The sequence below is a fragment of the Mytilus californianus genome, unplaced genomic scaffold, assembly GCF_021869535.1.
Source record: "Mytilus californianus isolate M0D057914Y unplaced genomic scaffold, xbMytCali1.0.p SCAF_11, whole genome shotgun sequence".
Classification (NCBI taxonomy): Eukaryota; Metazoa; Mollusca; class Bivalvia; order Mytilida; family Mytilidae; genus Mytilus; species Mytilus californianus.
In genome coordinates, this window is record NW_026262593.1 from 22,995,491 (window position 1) to 23,015,604 (window position 20,114).

At 32.1% G+C, this 20,114-nt stretch overlaps 1 protein-coding gene across 1 annotated transcript in view; it reads left to right on the forward strand.

Moving 5' to 3' along the window:
• LOC127719745 (calmodulin-like) overlaps positions 1–16,645 on the forward strand; it is a 46,524-nt gene extending 29,879 nt beyond the window's left edge. Inside the window, exons 3-5 of the mRNA XM_052225989.1 lie at positions 7,367–7,513; positions 10,273–10,521; positions 16,227–16,645. Coding sequence (XP_052081949.1) covers positions 7,367–7,513; positions 10,273–10,521; positions 16,227–16,255 — 425 coding nt within the window. The 3' untranslated portion in view covers positions 16,256–16,645. The remainder of the gene's footprint in view (positions 1–7,366; positions 7,514–10,272; positions 10,522–16,226) is intronic.
• Positions 16,646–20,114: the final 3,469 nt, after the last annotated feature.

Sequence of the window (20,114 nt, forward strand, 5' to 3'; positions counted from 1 at the left end):
GTCCTTCCTTTCTGTTTTTTTGTTAAATCACAAATTCCCAAAATCCATCAAAGCTAGTAATACTTAATAATTGTATAGTTTTTTAATTTGATTGAATACTGCAAAATACTAAATAATTTCGTTTGAATTACAAAGTACGTAATAATATGATTTTTTGATACTGTGAATGCTTTATACAATTGAAATACTTTTTGTAAATGCCGATGCTGTGATACAGTAAATTCATGGTATTTGACCGTCTTGAGGGCCGTTGGAACGGTTCGACATATGTTTCATTTCAGCTCTACCCGAGATGAACACACGAAAATTCAAATATATATATTAACTGATAGTAAATCAATTAAAACAAATTGGGTAGACATTATATTTTAATCGACCTAAACAGCCAAAGAAACCAGGAGGGCGGTAGTCGATGAGTTCTGTCCCAATATGTTTCCATTCATAAATTGGCGATTAAGCAAGAAAAAGAAAGGCGAAAGATGGTTAATGGATATCCAAACGCATAAGTCGAAAACGAACTGACAATGCCATGCAAAAACCGAAAAACGACAAAAAGACAGACAGCAGTATACACAAATCAACAAAGAAAACTAAAGACTGGTCAACGTGAACCCTACCAAAAAAACAGGGGAGCGTCTCAGGTGCACCAGAATGGTAGGCAGACTGCTCCATATTTTCCACCCGTCGTGTTGATCATATAACTACAACCCGGTAACAAGTCTAAATCGGTTGGTAACATTTGAAGAAATTCTTTTGAAAGCAACATGTTTAGATATGTTTGTGAATAGAAAATGATTTAGATAATAATGAAATAATGTAATTAAATAAAATTAAAAACGAGGATGAAAATAAGACAAACCTAAACTACACTGAAGCATGCACTCAACACTGGGACCCGGGATCGTAAAAAGTAATGAGCAATATGGAACTCGATCACTTACTGCGTGAACGCCATTGGAGTAAAGGAGAAACCATTTATCTTCAGGGAGGTGTTATGTTTGTATAAATAATGGGTTGTTTTTGTAACGGATGGACACTTTTTCCTTTTTCAACCACATTATTGTTCTTCTTTCCAAGTTGAAACAATACATTTTTATGTTTACAAAATAAAAGATGTTAATTCCTATGAAATCACTAGCTGTAAATAAAGCTTTTTGAAATTGTAGAACATATAGGTGAATAGTCCCAAGCCAGCAATCCATTGTATTACATATCATTTAGCCATAGGGTTTAGTTGTAAGGCATATATATATCTTTGACAGCATACAAAGTTTACAAAAGAGTTAACAAGACAGATATCAGGGGCAGGTCCAGTGTCAAAAGAAAGGGGAGTGTAATTGTGAAAAATGGTAAAATACCACCGAGCGTAGACTTTAAGCCAAAAAAAAAACAAAACAAAACTGATATTTATTTCCAAGGATAGGGAAATCCTCTACTGTACGTTGGGTACATGTACATGCATTATGTATATGTATCAAAAGTACAATGGCTCGATTTTTGTTCTCCATCTTGATAAATCACTGAAAGGTAAAGTATGGACTGAAATACCAAGAATTATCATTTAAGTTCAAAATAAAAGTTAGGTATGTAAATATCGTCTTAACCCTTTTTTGTAATGCTTATGATTTTTTAACCAACTCTTGGATTTTTAAATATACCTAAAGCAGATTTTTTTTCTCATAGTTTTGTAAAACTGCATAATATAATTATATTTCATCCTCAGCTAAGTGTTAAATAAAAACAGTTATAGGTCGCAATTCTATTCCCATAGGAACTCCTTTTGCGGCTAAAACTGTGCCACTTTTACTGTGAAGTTTCGTGTAACATTATATCCCAGAACGGAAAGTTGATATGCACTACTATTTTATTCAAAGGTCAAAATATAGGGCTGTGCGGCATATTTTCAACATTTATATGCCCTGAATTTCTAAGAGTTTAAACGTGTACTAAACTTCTATACTAGCCCTACCTCCATTTTTGGTGCTACCATTTTTTCTATATTGGTAACATTTCCAAGTTTTGCCTCTATGAGATGAAACACAGAGATCATATCTGGGAATCAGTACGTTAACAAATTAAAATATCTATGAATATTATATATCTCCACAAAAGAGGCGCGGCTTGTGAAACAGTTGTATTTACAAAGTGCAACCTATAAGTCATTTAGCATTCAATTTCTACAAATTCATAACCTTATACATGTGCAATAGACATTTGTTTTAATATATTTACATACCCTTTATGATAAAAATGTAATTGATTGGAAAGGGCAAAAGAAGCTATAAAAAAACCTAATCAAATATACCACGCTTATAATGTTGTATGCCAGACGCACGTTTAGCCTACGAAATTAAAACCAACATCTGCTACATATGACAATATTTACACAAGTGAAGTAAGCTTAAAAACACGTGATTTTGTCCTAAATTAATTCTTTCAAAAGGTTACATTTTTTTATGAAATTGTTATCCCTTTGGAATCCATTAAAGTGTATATATATTTAAGACAGACAGACAGATACCATAAGCATAATAATGTTTACACAGGCCAGAGTCTGAGGTTGTTTTGTTATAAGATATAAAAACGAAATTGACGAAAAAAGATCATTTATTCAAAATCATAAAATGCAAAAAATACATTTTGCAAACATATTTACTTATCTTGTTATAAAGATAAAATTATGGGAGGTATGCGGGTTGGAATCACAAGTTAACAAGAAGAAAGCTGATGATGAAAGGAAGTGTACAGAGAGCACATACACGTGCTGACCTCGCAAGATCATTGATCAATATGAAAGATATAATCAAATCATGCACTAGTCATGAGTTAAATTTCTCTACACGTGATAAGTGTTATCTAATTTCAACAATTCATTGACTAATTGATTAAAAGTTTTGATAAATCTGACCACTGACCAGTACAAAGACCTCAAAAATTTACAGTATAAATAGCTCCATCTTTATATTAGTTTAAGCAATAAACAAACAGAATTAATCGTCCCTGCTTTCTTTAATGATTGTAATCAGCTTTTCAGTAAGCAACACATTAGTTTTAAGACAAGTAGACAGATACCATAAACAAAATAATGTATACACAGGCCAGAGTCTGAGGTTGTTTTGCTATACGATATAAATCATATCAATTGAATACTGTAAACCAAATAATTTTCGCGAGCGATTTATTTTTGCGACTTTCGTGAGTTGAAATATAACGCGAATATAAATCTTCGCGAATTTGTTAAATTTTTATGTTCCTTTATATAAATACGTCAAAATAAATCGCCGCAAAGTAGGCTACAAAGGGCTAAACGCGAAATAAAGTATCCGCGAAAACAAGTTGGTTTACAATAAATGAGAAAGAATAGCAAAGGTGGGGAGAAAAATCTGTCACAAATCCACTCTTGGATTGAAAGAGTAGATCCCCCATCCGAGGAAGAGCCCCCTTTTTCTATTTTTGTTAAAGTAATAAACAAACATAATTATCCTCCCTGCTGTCTTAAATAATTGTATTCAGCTTTTCAATTAGCAAATACAATTAGTTATATAGTAATTAACAAGTTTATAAAAATAAGGAGATGTGGTATGACTGCAAATGAGATAACTATTTACTAAAGTTCAAATGAAGTGGATGTTAGCAGTTATAGGCAACTGTACGACCTTCAACAATGAGAAAAACCCATACCGTATAGTCGGCCAAAAAAGGGCCCGACATTAAAAATATGAAATAATCCAATTGTGAAATTAACGGCTTAATTCATAACAAAGCAATTTACGAAAAACAAACATGACAGACACGAACCAACGACAACTACTGAACTACAAGTTCCTGATTTAGGATAGGCACATAATGTTATATTTATTGGAAAATAGCCTCTTATCTACTTTCGTCCTCCTCCCACTTTCTCGTTCAACCTTAATGTTACATGGGTATGTGGATATTAAGTGCCAACGCTGCGACATGTTATTGTTTTTCTCCCATTTGGAACCTAAATATTTTTTCTAATACATAAAACAGTTATACGCGCACCTCATTGAGATGTGTACGAATCTAGAACGCGATATCGTTTGTTTTATTTATTTACGAATAACCTCTATAATAAAAATTAAAATGATCGGAAAGGGCAAAATGAAGCTTTGAAAATACCAACCAGTCTGCTGCATATGTCAATGTTTACATAAAAGGGGTAGGTTAAAATGCAAGTGAATTTACTTGTCATAAAAAAACTAGACAGATTGCCCTTTTTTTGACAACTAAAGACTAAGCGACACGAAGCCCACCAAAAGCAGAAAATGATCGCAGGTCCACTGAGAGGTAGGTAGATCAGGCTCCACATGTGTCATCCGTCGTGTTGAACATGCAACTACAACCGAAGATAAGTCTAAATTGGTATGTCACATTCGAAGAAACACTTTAGAAAGCAATTAGTTTAGATATGTCTGTGAATAAACTCTTATCTCACAAAAAAAGGAAATTAGATGATAATGAAATAATGAAGTTAGTTAAATAAAATTAAGTGAAGGAAGAAAATAAAAACAACAACGAAAACAAAAAAAAACGAACTAAAATGAAGCATGCATGCGACACTGGGACTCGATAGCCTAATAAGCAATGAACAATATGTTACTCGATCATTTACTGCGTGCAATATAAACACCATTGGAATAAGGGAGCAACCATTTATATTACAAGGCAGAGGTTATGTTTTTATCGATTTGAATTCCTTCTTTGTTTACAGATGGACACATTTTTGTTATTTTCAACTTCAATCAAACCAATTCTTTTTTACCAAGTCGAAACAGAAAAATTGTTTTTTAAATGCGTAGAAAGTAAAATGTGTATTCCTATAAAATAACGAGCAGTTAACAGAACTTGTAATGGTATTAATTCAGATGGATATTCACGATTCATCAATCCCTCGTATTATATTTTTTTAAGCTAACGGTTAAGTCTGAAATACTATACCACATGCATTATAGTAGTCTCAGGTTTAGTTGAAATGCATTCAAAATATCTTTATCAACAAACAAAGTTTACAAAAGTACCTGCAATGTGTGTGGATAAACATCAGATGTGGATCCACGGTCTGCGGAATGCGGGCGTTATTGGAAATATTGGTTAAACAATTTACGCCTTAAAATAATTATTTTGTTCCTTTTCCGATGAAAGGGAAATCCGGCAATGGACAATATGTAGATGTTCATTTACATGCACTATATAAATTTATTAAAGGAACATTATAATTGTTGCTCTTCAAATTAATCAAGTCAACTATTAAGATATGATACTGTAAATATGATGCATTTCTTGTCAGGTTTTGGATTTTGTAAGCAACCTTTGGATTCATTTTTTTAAATACCCCTAACGCAATATGTTTCTATTCATAGTTTTGTCAAACAGAATATTTTTTTTGCCAACCTACTACACATTATTTATCTTTTCTTCAAAAACAATTTCAAGTTAAATAATTATAATGGTTGTTCCCTTAAATCGTGTATTTGTATGTGCATATTATATTTAATCTTCTGATAAATCTAAAAAAAAAACTAGTAACAAGTCAATTATCTTTCAATTTGTACAAATACATAGCCTAATATGAATGTGTTTGATATATTTAAGAATGTCCTTTATAACAAAAATTTAATTGATAGGAAAGAGGAGAAAGAAGCTATGAAATTAAAAAACCATCTGCTTGATATATGCCAAAATTTACACAAAGGTTAGATATCACGAGGTTTGAAATGAAATTAAAGTCCTGTTATATGCACACAATTGGTATTATAATACCAGTGAATGAAAAATACAAGACATGCAGTGGCTGATGACGTAAGAGCCATGTCTCATGCAAACAAACAAATTAACGGTTATTGAACTTTTCGTGGAGCAAGTAGACATAAAAGCAAAAGATGAAAGCAACTAACAAATTTAAAAACAATAACATTTACATTGGAATTATTTAAATGCAACAATAATAAAAAAGTATGTGTTTACAAAAAGTAAGGTTACTTTATAAAAGCTATATACTAGTGATAGAAGTTATGAAAGAAAATAAATATTATTTTTTTTTTTATTATGGTGTAAAGGACCATAAGAATTGGCTAGTAGATTTAGATAAGAATAAGAAAGCTGTCGACTGTGTGTGATATTTGAGACAGGAATAGTTTTTTCTTTGTTTGAGTTCAATGTTGATTTTGGATCCCTCTCGTAACCATTACAACTTTATTTAATATTTTCTAGCTTTTACAATGTGTTCAACATTTATAAAAACAGCTGATCGTCCATTTTAAACAAAATTTTACAAAAAAGAGAGAATGAGTATCCGTATATTCATTTCTGAAAAGGAAAGGAGTGAAATTAGGCGTTGTTGTAAACGAACCCGTGAAAGTACAACGCAATCCTATTTCTTACATCATCTCAGCATGTGTAGAAACTACCTGACATATATTTCTACTTTTCTCACATAAAAAAAGATATATCAACATACTTTCTCTGCCAGTAAAATACAAAATAAGATAGAAAATTACTAAATATATTGGACAGTGCAACGGACAACAACAAACATCACCAACAGACTTCTTTGAAAATAGACAAACAGGAACAGCACACAATGTCACATGTGGAGCAGGACCTGCTAACCCTTTGCGGAGTAAATGAGATCACCCCGGTTTTAAGTGGGGTTTGTTAAGCTTAGTCTTTGGATTTCTAGGTTGCTTATCTTTTCGTCTTTTATCGTTTGTTGCTATGGCTTTGTCAGTTTGTTTTCGACTTCTGAGTTTACATTTCCCTTTGATATCTTTCGCCTCTCTTACAAAGAAATATGTAAAAGTATGGCGGTACCTGACACAAGTTCTTACATACTATATTTAGGTTACATGTGTAGAAACTGTCAAAGCCAAAAGTTTGTTAAAATCATTATTTGGAGTGGTAAATTATTTTGAAGTATTTATCAAAAGTATAGAATAAATAAACACCTTCATTTCATGTCGTATTGTTTGAAAATCTATAAAATGAATAAAACGCAAAAATGGGTTCATTTTTAGAGTAGTATGTTTAAGGACCAGTACGGTGTAAATAGTGGTAAGCTAGATGTTTTTTTTTTCAAGAACCCAGACGGAATAAGATCAAATGTTGAGAACATTCATGCGCGTGAGCAAATAGTGCGCATATAATTTGGAAAAGAAGTGAGATTGAATTCATATATATACTTGTGTGAAAAAGCTGTAATAGTTGTAAGTTATTATAGCTATTTTCAGGATATTAGTTGATTAGCAATGATCATTTCATAGAAAAAGATTATATAAGCGACCCTTGCGCTCTAGTAAAGAGATTTACGAAAAAGTAAAACATGTTTTATTCAATTTTATTACAGCTACAATCAAGATTGTTTTCGATAAACTGGATGCTAACCATGATGGCCATATAACACCGGAAGAACTTATGAATGGTGGGAAAGGTGTTGGTATCAAGATAAACTTAACGAGGGCAACAAAACTAATCGACGAAATAGACAAAGAAGGTATGATCAAATATCAGAAGAAATCAGCTTCATGGACTGATGAGGTTGCATTTCAATGCTTATTTTATTTTCATTTCACATGTCCGTTGTAAGTTTCCGTGCAAACACAATGCAATGTCTATTTTCTTCTTCTCCAAAATACTCTAATTGGACATTGAAAGAAATAATTAAAGCCATTAATTCTTACATAAACTTTATGTTAGATTTTAACATAACTTCAAGTGATTGGTATTCCGATATGAATTAACTTTGACCAACCCTCTTTTCCATGTTTATTCTATATTACTGTCGCGAATCACATTTTATGTAATACTTCGTAAATACTAAACGAAACAAGACTTGATCGATATTTTAACAATACCTGCTAACATTTAGACGAGACACTGTTGAACAATTCAAGTTTTTATTCCAAACATGCCATTGGAATCTATCATCTCATTTCAATCTAAATTAATCTAACGTTGATATTGACCTTTTCCTCAAAATGATCATGGTAATGATGAGCAAACCAAATTTATGGAAGGTGGGCAACATTTCCTTTTTTTAGTTGTGATGATCCGTTGGCCACCTCTAACAGTGTACATTTTTCAGTGTGTTTGATATAGGCGTATTTGCAGCGTAAGTCTAAGATTTATAAAGCCGTTTTTTTTCCAAACTAAAAAAACTGTAACAGCAGGGATATATATATATATACATATAGACATAACAAATTTGCCAAAGCCTTAACTAATACCTATCGCAAGCATTTAGATTTATTGGGTATGATTGAATTTACCTGCAGTAATGAAATAAAATGTTTAATTTAACATCCGATTTTACTACAATATTTTTGATAGACGTACACGTTATCTAAAAGACTTATTAATAAAACTATAATGATGTTTTTAATCATTGCGTCTTTTTTTTTTTTTTTTTTTTTTTTTTCTTTTGAAGGGGGGGGGGGGGGGGGGACAATTCGTTTATTGAAAGACTCAAGCAAGATTTAACGGTTTCTGTAATTTTTCGTGCTTTGAAAAAATCTACACAAGTATCTGGTGGGCATTGCTCAAGATCGTGACTTCAAACTCTATTTACGTCGTAGCTATGTATAATTTACGCTGGAAGTACTTTCAAAGATTATAGAGTGTACATTGCCTTGATTTCATATAAAAAGATTAAGAGTTTGGACCTTGTTTTCAGAAACTGCAAGCATATTCCGATCATGTGATATTGGTTATGATGTGTTATCCTTACATCATTATTGTAGCGTAAATTGCTTTTCATGTACTGCTTTTTATTTACGTCCTTTTATTTAACTTTTTATTGCCGTGGTCGGGATTAAAAAGGGAAATGAATAAAAAAAAAAGAATCAAAAGATACCAAAAGGAACATTCAAACTCATAAGTTGAAAATTAACTGACAACGCCATAGCAAAAACAGAAAAAGACCAAAAGACAAACAACAGTACACAATTCTTAAATCAACTACTTTTGCAGTGCTACTTGTACATGTAGTTGTCCGAAGTCATTAACCTCGTCAGTGGTTTTGTTTTGTCTCGCCTTCGATGAAAGTACCGTGGGCGATTCATGGCATTTTTACATTCCATCGGCGTCGTCGGCATCGTCAATATTTTAGGATTAGTCTGTGGTTTAAGTTTGTTTAGACATTCAATAACTTTGTCAAACTTCATAAATTTGACGAAACTTGGACAGCAATTTTGTCATAGTCAAGAAACAGCATGAAGAGAGAAATGTTGAAAATATTTTTGTTCGTTTTTTCTAATATTACAGATAAATTACATACATTTCTAGTTTTTCAATTTAGCAGATAGTAGACATTTGATAAACTTAGTAATACAATTATGAGATTGACATCTGTCTATTGTCAAAGACAGTACGTTGGCCTTTACATCATTTTTTCTTGGTTTGATTTCTCCTTAGACTTGTGTAATTTTGCCAAATGATTCATTAAGGAAGACGGTCATGGGATTCAAATATCTTTAATAATCATTTTAGTATAAAAGCAAACATGAGTAACGTAAGGGAAAATTGCTAATTATATTTATAATAAATAATGTAACAATGACATCACACATGAAATTTCATTTAGAATAAATATAGACGAGTTTTACTGTTTTTTGTGATTATACAGAAAACAACAATGTTTCTCATATGACTTTTTCTATTCAAACTAAAATGAAAAAGAAAACAAAATACATTCTTCTTGAATTATACTTATAAAGAATATGTGTAAAATCTGCATGGTCAACAAGATCACATATTGTTACTAAATGTTGTTTGTTTTCTTATTGTGTATTTTATGTATTGCTCTCTGCTGGTTAGCATTTGTCATTTTGTAAATACGTTTTTGTTGCTATAGCATATTTAATGCTTCCTGCAATAGAATATTAATCTATGTATTCATTAAATACTGTTTGTACAAAATATAAGCATTTAGCATCGTTTTCAGCATTACAGGACGTTACTTCCTAATAAGGAATCACTGAAAAAATTAACAAATACTAAATACTAAAACGAAAAGAATTTTAGACAACTCAAATTATTGGAAAATAGCCTCTTATCAACTCTCGTCCACCTCCCACTTTCTCGTTCAACCTCGCTCCACTTAGACCTGCCAAATCGCCTTACCGATAAAAAGGAGTTCAATTAACCAAAAAAAAGAATATGATACGTTTTGCAGTCATTGATATACTCACATTAATATTCATTCATACCACTGATATAAATATGTATATATATATATATGTATATAATTTGTAGGAAATGGTTTTGTGACCTATGGTGAATTTCGAGCATGTATGCAAAAAGTATTAGCGAAAATTCAAAGAGACAATGAAATATATAAGAGATCATTTAAAAAGTTTGACGCAGATGGAAATGGATTTATTGATAAAGAGGAGCTCCGACAGGTATTATGTGCTGGCGGTGGACGGAAGATGTCGGAAGAGGAAGCAGAAGAATTATTTAACGAGGCAGATGTAGATCAAGATGGTCAACTCACATTCGATGGTAAGGGCGCAACTTTTCATTCCTATGGTAGGGTATTGATGTCAAAAACAATGATTTTTAAAAAGAAAATTCAATTGCTTGCACCAATACTTAAAAAAAAATTTCTGATCTGTGTTAGGCCCTGATCTGGGGTACAAATCCCTGCACACCCCACATCAAATGGTTGCGCCCTAACGTGTTACAATATCATTGTTGCTAGTTATTCTTGCTCTTTTAAGCTTTTAAAACTTTACGCTTGACTCACTAGTGTAAACCGACATATATTTTCTTTTAGCACATACTTACAACTTCTCGTCCAATCAAATTACTTGAATTTGCCTTCTAATTTTCATAGTACATACTTTTTCCGTGTACTAAGTAACTACGCATGAATGACCACAAGGGTAAGATTTCATTGTATCGTAATCAAGATATTAAAAATTACCACTGGGTATTTTGGAATAAAATGCTGTGTTCTAAATTAAATTGGTGTCTTCTGCCTATTCCTACAGTGTGTATTTTACTATTCTGGCTATTCCTGCATGGGAGATTATGGGAAGAACAATAGATGTTGTTTTTGCAAAATATGTTGGTTTAGTCATTAGTGTCTAAGTAGGTAACAGGTAAATTTACCTTTGGAAATTAAATAAAAATAATTTTTACATGAAATGTATATAAACAAATGGGATTTGTTTTGTTTGAATAGTTATCAAAGGTACCAGAATTATAATTTAATACGCCTGACGCGCGTTTCGTCTACATAAGACTCAGTGACGCTCAGATCAAAATAGTTATAAAGCCAAGCAAGTAAATAGCTGAAGAGCATTGAGGACCCAAAATTCTTAAAAGTTGTGCCAAATACGGCTAAGGTAATCTATTCCTGGGATAAGAAAACCCTTAGTTTTTCGAAAAATTCAAAGTTTTGTAACAGGAAATTTATAAAAATGACCATATAATTGATATTCATGTCAACACCGAAGTGCTGACTACTGGGCTAGTGATAAACTCGGGGACGAAACGTCTACCAGCAGTGGCATCGACCCAGTGGTGCAAATAGTATCAAAGGTACCAGGATTATAATTTAATACGCCAGACGCGCGTTTCGTCTACATAAGACTCATCAGTGACGCTCAGATCAAAATAGTTATAAAGCCTAACAAGTACAAAGTTGAAGAGCATTGAAAACACGTATCCTACAAGTTTCAGATAAAGTCAAGACGTGGAGACAGATGTAATTGGAAAAGCTCTACCCGTAATCAACACATACAACCACATACCAACCTTCTACTCATGCAAAGACCTGCTTAACAACGAGAGACACAAGACATTACCAACACTACCAACATCAGTAGCAGATATCACAGTAGATGGCGAATGGGCTGAAACTTCTACTGGACAACCTTTCTTACTTGCAGATGATAACATCAATGGTCGAATACTTGTATTCAGTACCCAAGAGAAACTCATACATCTAGCAGCAGCAGACACCATCTACTGTGATTGAACATTCTATGTCTGTCCAACACTGTTCTACCCGCTATACACTTTCCATGCTAAAGTTGATGGTACTATGTTTCCACCCACTGGTTTACAGTCTCCTACCTCGTAAAGATCAGCAGATATACACAAGGCTACTCACTATTCTTCAAGATCTATGTAACAAATTCAACATACTACTACAACCAACCACGATGTTCCTCGACTACGAAATAGCCATCAGAAACCCAGCGACTTCAATCTTCCCAGGAATCAACATTAAAGGGTGTTTTTTTCACTACACTCATTGTATCTGGAGAAATGCACAGAAGCATGATTTGCAGACTGCATACAATGAAAAAGGCGAGATTCATCAACTTGTTCTGAGAGCTGCAGTTATGCCACTTTTACCACCCAATACAGTCGAAGATGTTTGGTTTAACGTACTGGAGGACATCGATACTGCAGATACTGATACACCAACTCTTAACTTCACAGACTATGTAACAAGCTACTGCGTAGAAAACAACCAAAGCCTATGGAATCACTACGCAACAGAAGGTCCTAGAACAACAAATCATTTAGAAGGTTAGCATAGTAAACTGAAGAAGTTAGTCAAGGCACCTCACCCAAACATCTTCAGCATGATCAAGTTGTTAAGACAAGAAGAAGCCTTCCATGCTCTCACACTTATTCAATACAGAGCCAGTGGGAAACGTGTTCCAAAAAAGAGAAAATACAGGGCAATAGATGACAGACTTTAAACACTGAAAACAAGGTTACAGAATGATGAACTTACGCCAGTCCAGTATGGAGATGCTGCTTCTCATCTCCTGCACATTGATTAAGACTTTTTATTCTCTTGAGTGTCCAATTTAGTGCAATGTATTACTGTGTTAGTGCTGTGTTTTAATGTCAACTCAGTGTACTTTTCGGTGCTTTGTTTCAATGAATATGTAGTGTAACTCAAAATTTAGTGTTTTGTTTCAAAGAATAATTACTACAATTCTAATATATTTATATTTCAATTGATATTATTTACTTGTATATATTAATGTTTTCACCTAAATAATTTCAATTGCTTGTGAGTAACATTGTGTACTTTGACCTATAGTTGTTAACTTTTTATACATTATGACTTGGACGGAGAGATGTCTCATTGGCACTCATACCACAATTTCTTATTTATATTTTGAATATTATTTATACAAAATGTGCTATGAAATTATTAAATAAAATATTGTAATATAAACTATTCTTTTTCTTTATTTTTCACAAGATTTACCTGGATTTACCTTGGTTCATTAGTTTAGTATTGTTACAATATAATCCTTTATAATCCCATTGTTTACATAAAATTTCTGGGAACTCCAACATAAAGTTTTACTATTTTACCTATAAAATTCAAAATGTATGAATAGCCAGAATAAACCATTAAATTCAATAGTTTGTAATTAGTTTTCACATTGATTTTTAAATATTTCTGCTATTTAAATCTTTGGATCTTAAAGATGTTTTTGACAATTGCAAGTATCTTTTATTTAAATAAAGAGTAACAAATATGATTCTTTATACCTTGATTAGAGTACAACGCAATCTTAAAATTGTGATAATTTATCATCCACGCAATTACTTTGTACACAAAAATAGGGTGTACTATGAAACCTTGTGAAGGGAAATTAAGGCAACTTTGTGATGATTTTTTAAACTTTCTTAAGGAAATTAATGTCTTTCGTCATGAATTGATTGATAGATTGATTATTAATTGCTTAATGTCCAATGGAAAATATTTCATGCATGTTCAGGACGATGTCATGAATTGAAAAACCGTGATAACGTCTGAAGAGAATGAGCCACCTATATATGTATATATATATACTAAATTTGAGACGAATTATATATATATATTTATTTACATATTTTGATAAATCTTTTAGTTTTTGCTTTAAAAAATTGAAATAAAAAAAAACAACAAAAAATCTATAATCTTTGATCTATTGGTAGATGCTTTTTAATGCCTATCCGCTAGACTATCTTTGAGGACAAACAGGTTATATGTTTCAAATTTATTATAGCTTTAGTTTTACTGTGAAATTGAATTTTTTTTTCAAAACATCTAAAGTTTTCACTGCAATTTAATTATTGCCTGCTGTTGGTCAATTTATTTTGTCATCTTACCATGTAAAGAAGTACATGTATAGTAAAACACTCAATGGCCTTTTGAAATCACATATTTTTCAATGATACTAGTGAGAAGATTTACAACGACTACCAGATCACCCTACCTTGAGTTTCTTTGTTCAGCATGCTTTCTTTTGTTCTGTAACATTTTGGCGGGAACTCGGACTTGGTGTGTCAGTGTATGATCACATTCCGGCCTCCGGTCGTCGGGGTGATCTTACACTTGTAATAGCACTTTCTAGGGCTAATAAAACACAATACTTTCTTCTGAGGTGGATTCGTTTTATTTCTTGACAAAATCAGGATAATAACAATAACTAAATAAATACCCTACAAAATAAATACAATAGTAAGATTCTGACCGTTTATCGAATAAATAATCTGGTACATAGGTTTCTATCCATGTAATGTGATAAACAAATGTTTTACTAATAGAAGTAGAAATAAATCCGTTCTGCATGTATTTTCAACAATATGCTTATATTGTTGAGCGTATCTGACAAAGTTTAGTCCATATGCACTTAACGACCCATATTATATAAACAAGTCTAATATACAAAAAATGACAAAAGCGATTAACACAAACTTTAACATAAGCAAATTAACAAAACTAAAAGCAAAATCTGCATGCTGTATAAATGCCGTAAGCATAAAATAGCAACAAACAAAAATACGAACATTACAAAAATAACACTTAGCCTACCTCGCATGAGGTGCAAAGGCCTCCTGAATTATCTAATTGGAATTAAATCACATCTTCCCAGGATTACTTAAAAATATACCTGTATATAGAATATAGAACACTAAGAAAGAATATTACTCAAACTTAGAATTATATCAAACACATATGTCTATGTCCACCATTATATCAAAAGTGATAACCAGTATAAAGAACAAAAGAAATATAGCGCCAAAACATAATGACCAATAGAAATAAAGAAAGTGTGCGGTCCAATGAACCATGAAAAGAAAGCCTTTGAAGTAAAATACAGTGAAACCAAAGCTACCCTAACCAGTAGAAAACTCGTCTGTCAATAAGTCCAAATGTCAAATAAGCAAATAAAATGAACAAAGCATATAAATATACTAATCAATTAATTACAATCTGTAATTAATATACTCATACCTTTTAATTAATATAAGTCTAATAATAAAAAAATATAATACCATAAACTTAATATAAAAATATACACAATTACTGTAAAACCTACAGTCTACCACACACTGACACACCGCGTCCTCATTACGGCCAATCCACGATTTCCCCTTTTGATGTTTTCTTGTTTTCGCTTTATAAAACTTTAAATGCGAATATGTTAATGGCTGCAACAGTGACGCCACGCATGTGTTCCTAATATTTTGCTAAACGAAAGCGTCATGTTAAGATTCAAATGTGAGATACAGTCAATCCTGTATATAAATGTCTCCATCGGTAGCAACAAAAAAAAATTTAAAAAAGACCACATAAGGGAGATGACATTTGAATTTGGAAATTCTTTTTCGTGTAAAAATGAAATGATAAATAACTGAGAAAAAATTTTCCATTCTTGTAAGATTCGGTTTCATAATAGTATTTTTTCTCTCACATACAAAGAATTATTTGTTCCATCGCCACTTACTTTTTTGTGACCGCAAGTTTTATAATATTTTTTTGTAATTGAAGCATCAGTTGAAATCTAATCACCTGCATTTACCTGTTAAGTTATATATCTGCAAAATTCAATTAAAGATTGGATTTTACACGGTAATTATTCAATCAGTTCTTTTTATAATAGTTTTTTTTGTTTCAATTTCGAGTTGAAGCGTCGAACATCAGTTTCGATTGTTTTGAAAGAACACAAAATTCTTGGTAATTCTTAAAAACGTTTATTGATTGTTATTTGTATTATTGTGTTTGTTTTTGATTCCATCCATTTAAATACCACATGTAAATGAAATTATCAGACATAGACATACTTCAAACAGAACAATTCAATCATCTCCTATATCGTCATAGTCGTTGACATATAAAAGGACTTTATGTAAAACATATAAATAACAAAGATATAATTTAATTTTTTTCTTTACAGAGTTTGTTGATTATTTCTGCAGGATCTGATTTGGAATATTTTTTACGGATACAGGAAAAAATCCGGTGATTGTGCAATTCAAGCAGGAAAATATATACAATCAAGAAAAAGCCCATTATTCGTCATATAAATCATTTTATATTTTTACATAATTCCAATGTTGTATGTAAACTCTTTTTTCATTGATGAGTGTCATGCCAACAGAAAGGTTTATAAATATATAAACGGATGAATTAGGATCGAAATAGTTGTAAGTGTTGATGATTTTTTTTATATGGACATAACTTTAGTGAATTAATCGGAATTAATTGTGATAAAGGTCATTTTAACACGGCTTGTTGATGTAGCCATACTACCATTCAGACACTCACAAACTTAACATACAGTTTTTTAGAATTAAAGTCAAATGATACTTCAAATTTGAAAAAAAAAGTTGCATATGTTGAATAGCTAAGTTTTACTATGAAACACGTGTACATGATCTTCCTTTGTCTAATCAGAATCTGCAGAAATGTACTGCTATTGAATAATTGTCTTTCCGTACTCTAATTCGCCGAACGCTTTTCCGTATGCAGTGACCTTAACCACGAGACCACTACTTAAACAAAGTTTTGCTTTATTCAGCACTACTGGTTTTTTATTCACTTTTCCGAAATTTTATTTGCTTATCTTTCGAGAAAAAAAAGAAAAGCCTGGTATACAAACACACAATACCTGACAGAGTTGTCGATATAAAAATAAGAAGATGTGGTATGATTGCCAATGAGACAACTCTCCATCAGAGATCAAAATGACATAGAAATTATCGACTATTGGTCACAGTATGGCCTTCAACAATAAGCAAAACCCACTGCACAGCGAGCTATAAAAGGCCCGTTATGACAAACGTAACACAATTCAAACGAGAAAAAAGTACAGCTTGTTGTAACAAACGCACAATACATGACAGTGTTGTCGATATAAGAATAAGACGATTTGGTATGATTGCCAATGAGACAAATCTCCATCAGAGAAAATATGACATAGAAGTTAACGACTATAGGTCACCGAACGGCCTTCAACAATAAGCAAAACCTACACCACACATTGAGCTACAAAAGGCCCGTAATGAAAAACATTTAACAATGCAAACGAGAAAACTAACGGCCTAATTTATGTACAAAACAATGAACGAAAAACAAATATGATCTACAACAAACGACAACCACTGAGTTACAGGCTCCTGACTTGGGATAGGCGCATACAGCATGTGGCGGGGTTAAATATGATTATTGACACACCACACCCTTCCCCTAACCTGGGACAGTGGTGTAACAGTACATATTATATTAATCAGTCGAAAAAAGCTTAACTAATCAGAACGATACAAAGCAGAAAAACAACTAACACAAACACAAACCGGACGTTGCAGGGTATTTATACATCCCCACAACAAAACAGACACTTAGTAAACATCTTAGAGTACTCGCAGTCTTGACAGATAGTCCAAAGCCAATAACAACTACTAAAAAAAATCATGTATCTAAACAAAATATCAATAAGTACAACATCCAATGGATTAAGTGTAAAGACGTCATTAACAGTCAAACAAAAACATGACATTGTGAATGCCAAAGTACAGGTTTCGACAGATTGTAGAACCGTGAAGGTGCATATAAACATAACAAAAATATTTAGTTTGGATTTAAACCGATCTTTGAAAAGTTCACTTCTTTTTTTCCTCAACATGAATATAGAACAAATAACACCTTTTTAAAACTTATCACTCAGGAACAATTTCGAGCAGAGATGCAACTAGTCATTTTATTAACAAATCTCAGCTTTACTTAATTTGATTATCTTTTAGCAAAAAGCAATAACGCTTGGTGTAATAAAAGAACAATGATAAAGTTCAGCAATGACGTTTATCAGGATGACAAGCATCACACGTGACAGTGTTGTCGAGCCTGGGAAGCCAACTCTATTTTCCCTCTGCATTAATGTCGGGCAAATAATGTTTCTATTTGAAAATAATATCTAACACTCCGATTCATTGTAGATCAGAGCTGCAAATAGTTGTTTTATTAAAATGTGTAAGTGGAAATCGATAAAAAAACCAAAACATGGAATTAAAATACCAACAATTTAAATTTAGTCATGTACAAATGTATCTGCACGTGATAAAGTTAAGTAAATTAAATTATATCATTAGTAACAACAATTGTTTATCGATGTTCAAATATCATCAATGCATTAAAGTTAAAATTTAAGGTAAAAACAGTTAAAGAATAAAAAAGAAAAACTAATTGAATCGCATAAACTACAATAGGAGCGATACCTGTTACGTCGACAGGGTAATCGTCTTCTGCTATAACTTTCTCGGACTTTGCTTTATGTTTTAACACTATTGAAAAACTGTTATACTAATATAAATTCAGTAAAAAAAATATAAAAAGATGTAATTTCATTTTAATATTTACTCATAGCTTTTTTTTTATCACAGGTCGAAGGAGTATTTACAACATAATTAAATTACACAACCATGAACAATCTAGAAACACACTTATATGGAGATTAACACATGGGTTTTTCCATATCGGCCCGGATATCATCCCGATACGTTAGTCGAGGGCTAATTATTTACTTCCGACAAATTGTTTTTATATGAGGCAAATAACATGTATTCATCTTTTTTGAGCCGATTACATATAAAATTTATATTTCGAGACAATGTATGGTTACTACAACTCCTACAACTGTTCCAAATGAAATATTTGCGGTAAAAATAAGCATTTCTAAATTTCAAGCAGACAAGGTAAACATTTTGCGAAACTGTATTCTGTATTGACGCCATAAATACAAACTCTACGAATAAGCATTGTCAGCGTCTTAAATAAGGCGATAAACGGTCAGTAACTGTAGATCACATATGAATATACGGTCAACATGGTCAATGCATTTTGACTGCTCAAATATCACAGTTGCAACATTAATAAACCGATCACCCTCTGTCATGTCTTTGTGTGTCAGATACCGGAAGTAACTTGCGCAAGAGGCACTGTTGCGGGTTATTTGCACGAGAGGCCCCTGATATGGGTTACCAGCCTGGGTGTAAATTCATGGCTAGTTTACTCCCGCTCTTTACACATATGCAGAAAGTATCATATTAATGCTAAGTTTATAATAAAAACAAATAAAACACCGGAAAAGTATTATCCCCAATAAAATTAAGAAAAAAAAAGAATTATCAAATGCATCCATGTTTATCGTTTCTTTTCGTAAACGAATTGACATACTTCAGGGTTTGGTATTTACAGCTTATTTGAACGTTTGTAGAAATTAACAGTCTTTTTAAATATTATATTTGAGTAAATTATGGCATTTTACAGTCTAAAGAAATCGTTTTATTGAAAAAGATGAAATAAATATACATATTGAACCTACAAGAAAACGTGGCTCCTTTTCCATCTGACAAGACAACGTTTTGTAACAAAGTTAACCTACTAATTGCAGATCTCCAGTGGGTGCTTACTGTAACCTCTTTATCTTATAAATCATAATATCTCATTTTCACTATGAATGATTCATTTTGAAATCAGAAAATATAAATTTATCAGCTGCTAATTTCAACCACAAGCATGAGTATTTTGATTCTCTTTTCACTGCAGATAAACCGATCTTTCATAAATAAAAGCGGGAACTGTTGTCACACTTAATGGAAATTCCAGGATTTAAAAACAAAGTATATATAAAAGCTTTAAAGATTCAGTAAAGCATAAATGTGAGAACCGGTTGTTGTGTTGATATAATAGTAATTTATGAATGTTAAATGCTAGTTTGTGACAATGTATATGAACGGTGTTCACCGTGTGTGTGTGCTTGCTGAGCATGGACTGATTTTGTGGCATG